This window comes from Nematolebias whitei, chromosome 4 (genome assembly GCF_014905685.2).
Source record: "Nematolebias whitei isolate Nwh7 chromosome 4, NemWhi1, whole genome shotgun sequence".
NCBI lineage: Eukaryota > Metazoa > Chordata > Actinopteri > Cyprinodontiformes > Rivulidae > Nematolebias > Nematolebias whitei.
In genome coordinates, this window is record NC_056501.1 from 206,586 (window position 1) to 212,598 (window position 6,013).

Consider the following 6,013-nt stretch of genomic DNA (forward strand, 5'->3'; position numbering starts at 1 on the left):
AATAGCACCTTCTCAGAGTGGATCAACCAGTTTGCTGCTGACAACCAAAACCAGCTGCTCACATGATCAAGAAGGGCCATCAGCCTAACAATGGATCATTAGCACCCTGATGGCGGTTTACTATTCACAGGGGGCTGAGTGATACTAGCAATAACAGCATTGTAAGAGGGGGACAGTTGAACATGGAGGCCTCCACCCCTGTTTAATGATGGACAATTTCTTTTCACAAAGATGGCCTCCTTTACTCCTCTCTCAAACTATCGTTCCTCTTTGTCCAGTTTTGGTTGTCAGCAGCAAACTGGTTGATCCACTCTGAGAAGGTGCTATTTATAAGACTGAGCTGAATACAGCACCTCAGACTGAGGAAGTCTTTCGGATGAAAGACGAAACGTTTCTACATATATATATTTTTTTGTTTTGCTATGTTTTGTTTTTTGAATGTCCAGAGGACCAGATTTAACTTTTTAGGTCTGATAATAATGTTGTTACTGCTCTCAGGAATTCAGCCCAACCCTGGACCCCTCACTCATTACAGCACACCAAATGATTTTAAAAACTTGTCAGAACTTCATTTTTTGCATGTAAACACACATAGTTTTTTGAGATAAAATGACACTTTGAAAACTCTGGTCCATTTTTCTGGGGATGATGTAATCTACATTTCTGAATCCTGGCTAAACAAATCTGTCTTGAATAATTTCCTGGCAAACGATGGATTTAATATCTATCGCTGTGATCATCAAAAAAATGTGGGGAGTGGGGTGTCACTATTTACATCAGAGAAACGCTGGATTCTAGTCTTGTGTCAGCCAAAACAATCTGAAACTAATTTGAGGCCTTAGCTGTAAGCATCACTTTGAATGGAGGCCAGATCTTATCTGTAGTGGGTTGTTACCGCCCTCCCTCAGCAACACCTGAGGCTCTGTTCTCCCTGATAGACTTCATAATTAATATACAATTCAAAAAGGTTTTACTTGCCAGAGATTTTAATTTCAACTGGGAAAAGTCCACCCCCTCTGTGATAAATTCAAGGAATGTTGCCTGTCACTTAATCTGTCCCAACTCATTGACTCTCCCACCAGATGGAACAATAACTGTCCTGAAAAATCTTCCATCTTAAATCTATTTCTAACAAATATGCCTCACAAATTCCCATTATATGTTTTTGTCAATATTTTAAGTGATCATTGTGTAATAGTGGCTCTCATAGACAATAAACTTCCACTCCCTAAGCCCAGATCAATTCAAAACAAGGGATTTGAAACATTTTTGTGAACAGTCATTCCTCTGGGACTTATCTCACTATGACTGGCACCATATTCTATTAACCGACGACGTGAACACCGCTTGGAACTATTTCCATAACAGTTTCATTTATTTTGTAAACAAAAATGCTACTTTCCATAAATTCAGAATAAAAGGACAAGGCAGCCCCTGGTTTACTCCTGAGCTAGCTGACCTCCTGTACAGGAGAGATCGTCTTTGGGCTGCAGCGAAAAATTCTGACTCAGACACTGATTGGTTGAATTTTTGGCAGACAAGGAATAAATGTACAACTTCCATCAAAGCTGCAAAACGTAATTATTCCTTATCTCAGCCCTCCAAAATCTAAACGATCCTAAAAGATTCTGGAAAACCATCAAATCTCTCTCAGGCTGCTCCCAATCATCTGACCTCCCATCACAATGTAGCATGAAGTTGCACTGCTCTAACTATGACCCCTGACCCTTATTCATCTTCCAGACTCATCATGAATCATGTTTTTCAAAATCACATTTGACTTCAATAATATGTGATGTTTTTTCACACGTTTCCTGTCCTTGGATACAGAGTCAGCTACAGTCTGACTAATGTCTATATTATTTCTTCCTATGTTTCTAAGAAAGAAAAACGAGTCATTAATGAAGTTTGTTTTATTTGATTAACAAGTGTGAACATGAATAATTTTGATTGTTTTCAATCACTGTAATGAAATTATGTGAAGTATTACAATGTGAATAACATTTTTTTCTGTTCTATGCTGGTGAAGATTGCCAGTCATACAGGACATGAAAAATAAAAAAAAACGTTCAATACAAAAACAACTGGACTTTATTTGTAACAGAAGTTGTTTTGCTCCTCAACCTATAATGCAACTTTAAGACAGATTTGCAGCCGGTTTTCACACTTGATAGGAACAGAGGGGTTTCATCTGTGAATTAGAGTAACAAAGACCTTAAGAAACCCCTACTGTTAAGGTGTTGAGGTGTGACTTGTCAAATCTACATATGTGTGTGTCTTATCTCACTCAGCCTTATAACCTGAATCTCTCACTTACTGCTCATTGAACTGAGAAAGCTCCTTGGATGAGGAGCGAAACATCTTCTGTTACAACTAAAGTCCAGTTGTTTATGTATTGAACGTTTTTCTCAGGGAAAAGGGTTCAAACTGGTTCAAGACTGATGTGGAGGGGACAAAGACAGAGGGGTCAGCTGTGGTGTGAGGAATCAGTGACCTGATCGACTCAACCTTTTTAACAAAGAAACTGGCAAAGTTGTCACACGTAACTGCAGAGACCTCCCTGCTGGCAGACTGAGGCACGGTTAAAATGGTGTTAATGGTATTGAAAAGAACGCGGGGATTGTGGCTATTCGAGGCAATGATTTTGGAGAAATATTTGTTTTTTTCTGATTTAACGGTGGCCTGGTACTCTTTGTAACATGTTTTTAGCATGATAAAAGAAACGTGAAGTTTGTCCTTCTTCCATTTACGTTTGGCTTTTCTGCATTGACGTTTGGCTGCTCAAGTGATCTCATTCATCCAAGGGTGTGGAGTGCACTTTGGATGCCTAATTTTTAATGGGGCAACTAGGTCAAGCACCTTAGCACAGGTCCCTTGATGTAGGGTGTTGATGTAAGAGGATTCAGAGACAGAGAGAGTTTTTAGTAAAAGCAGAGGAAAAGAGAGCAGCAGTGGAAGGGTTAATATTTGACAAGGCCTTGCTGGAGGGGGAGGGGGTTTGGACTCGTTGACAAAAGAATTGTTGAAAGAAAAGGGTTTTTGGTCTGAGAAAACCACATCCCCAATTTCTAAATCAGAAACGGATAAACCATTGGTTAACACTAAATCCAGTGTGTGGCCATGCTGGTGAGTTGGTCCTGCAACATTCTGGACAAAGTTAAGAGACTGGATCAGATCTAGAAAGTCCTGAGTCCGCGGATTTTCAGGACAACAGACATGTAGGTTGAAATCTCCAAGAATCAAAACCCGGTCATATCTGAGGAAGATCAAAGTTAAAAAGTCAGAGAGTTCAGCCATGAAGTCCTTATTATATTTGGGTGGCCTATATAACAGAGCAGAAAAAGCAGGATTTGAATGGCCCACTTCAAAACACAGCAGTTCGAAGCTAAAAAAAAATAGCTGGTATCTATACCAGTTTGCTGTTTCAACATTTTTTGAAAATGGTTAATAATCCACCACCTTTGCCTGATATTCTCGGAGCATTAAAATAAGAACAGTCCGGTGGTAAAACTTTCAACAGGGCCATGAACTCATCACAGGAGAGCCACGTCTCAGTCATGCAGAAGAAGTCCAGACCGGTGGAGGAGAAAAAGTCATTCAAGATGAACGTTGTATTAGCCAGAGACCTGGCGTTTATTAGGGCAATCCTTGTAGGATTCACAGCAGGAGAAGTTGTCCATGAAGTTAAGACCAGTGATCTCAGATTTGTGGAGTTTGACCCGCAACTCAAATGACCGGAAGCCCAGCTGCGGCGAACAGGTCTGCTGTGGAAGTACGACCCGACCTGTGGGACTGGGAAGGACTCAGGTGGATTAGCGCAGCGCCAGGACAGTTGATTTAAGATGTGGTCCTCAGTTGAAGAGGAAGCCACAGCAGCAGCCCGGCAGGCTTTGATCCTCACAAGACGGCCGGCCCGTTTTCCACCGCACCTGGAGCGATGTCTTCAAGCGGGCAGGATACCACGGCGGAGGTAAACAGGAACGTACAGTCCATGCTCAAACAGGAACTTCTTCAAGCAGAAGTAGGGGTCCAGGGGGAGGGGGGGGGGGCGGCGCAGAGTTATGATCATTATGATCAAACAAAGCGAGACTGGCGGCAGATAGTCGGAGAATTAGGAGTTGATGACGTTCATAAGCCAGCAGTGAGTCGATGTCATAGGTGAAAAATGACAAAAACTGAAAAAACACAATCACTGCAGACAGAGGTGGAGGGCAGGCCATGTACAGCAACGCCATCTTCCCGGAGAAAATTTTACATTAATTTGTGGTAAATAGAGACTGATTTTCCTCTCCAAGAGAGAGGTGGTGCCAAAACAATGAGGTTATTTGCATAATACATGCATATCTTATGAGCTTAACTCATAGCTGATAATCAAAAGATATACCTACACCCCATATTACTACAGAAATGTGGACCTAACTAGGCAAAAGGGCCTTCTCCTACTCCGCTCCCGTTTCCTGGAATATCTTGCAAAAAGACCTGAAGCTCTCGACCTTGATCTCACCTTGACCTTAAGTGGCTTCAAAACATCTGCTAAGTTCCTGGAAAAAAAAAAAAGACGACTCCTGGTCCAGTTTTTACCATTCTACATCGCCTTACAACCTAGCTGTTTTTGTTTCTTTTTTCATACCATTTTCTTTCATTTGTTCTTCTCAATTTATATTCAAGGATTCCAGGATTCAAGGTTCTTTATTTGTTCTTTATTCTTTATTTATATGCTTTTTTTATGATTGTCTACAGTTGTCTTAATTGTCTACTGTTGTCATCACTCTGTTAAAACCAGGTCTCTCTTGTAAATGAGTCTCAGAGACTCAGTGGGATTACCCTGTATAAATAAAGGTTGAATGAATAATGACTGTAAACAATAATCAAAACCATTCATGTTCACACCTGTTATAATCAAATGAAACAATTTTTATTAATGATTTGTTTTTCTTTCTTGAAACAGGAAAAGTAAGGTAAACATTAGTCAGATTGTAGCTGAATGTGTCCATGGACAGTGAACGTGTGAAAAACCACCAGAAAATATTAAAGTCAAAAGTAACTTGAAAGGAAACAGTTTATGGTGAGTCTGGAAGTCACCCAAGGGTCAAGGGTCATAGTTATTTGAGCGCATCTTCATGCTACAGTATGAATTCAGCCTCTGACAGGTTGAGATTTAGGTATTCAGGACTTACATGGTAGATAAGGAGTGGAGAGTGGAGAAGGCTCCGGGGGTAATACTGGCGATCTTGTTGTCGTAAAGTGACAGCAGACGGACGGAGCTCAAACCTGTGAATGTGCCATTATCAATGCAGCCGATCTGGTTACTGCGCAGCATGCTGAAAACACAAGCAGCATACATTTATCAGCAAACAGTACCACATTTCACTTGATTCAAAAATTCTACGCCTAAAAAGTCTGTGAACACAATATTCAAATAAAAATTATTTGTTTAACTTTGGAAGGTATTTTTGAAAAGCAATTATATTTTCAAATGACATTAAAAAGTCTACAAAATGCAACATAGTATTATATCATGGTTAAAATCTAAAACAGAACAGAGTAAATGTAAACTGTCTCCAGACTTTATAATACAACATTAGCTTCTCACATGCAGTCATGTGAAACCATAAGTGAGTTTGTTAGCATTAGCCATCTCTGGGATCTACTAACCAGGTTAGTAAGACTGTTACTGAAGCAGGGAGGCTTTTAACATAATCCAGGGACAGTGTGATATTGTTAGAGAGTCATTAGACAGCACATATAGACCTGATAGCATTAGCAAATCATTACTGAGAACATATGCCCACACACGTTAGCATAAGGCTTTGTACGCCATCCTTTAGCTCCTACATAGAGACATTATCTTCTTTGTGTTGGGTCCCCAAATAATGGAACAAGAATATATCAGAGTCACAGTCAGTCAGAGATTCTTTATTGTCATTCGCACCTCATGTGGTACATGTGGTGGAGCGAAATTATGAACACAGGGTCCCAGTTACATCCAACAATAAAATGTATAAGAAAAACA

General features: G+C 40.2%; 1 protein-coding gene across 1 annotated transcript in view; it reads right to left on the bottom strand.

The window, feature by feature from the left end:
* Window positions 1-6,013, bottom strand: part of slit3 (slit homolog 3 (Drosophila)) — a gene marked incomplete in the record, with an annotated part of 622,921 nt that overhangs the window by 173,565 nt on the left and 443,343 nt on the right. The window contains 1 exon segment of the mRNA XM_037675457.1: window positions 5,178-5,321. Within this exon segment, the coding sequence (XP_037531385.1) occupies window positions 5,178-5,321 (144 nt within the window).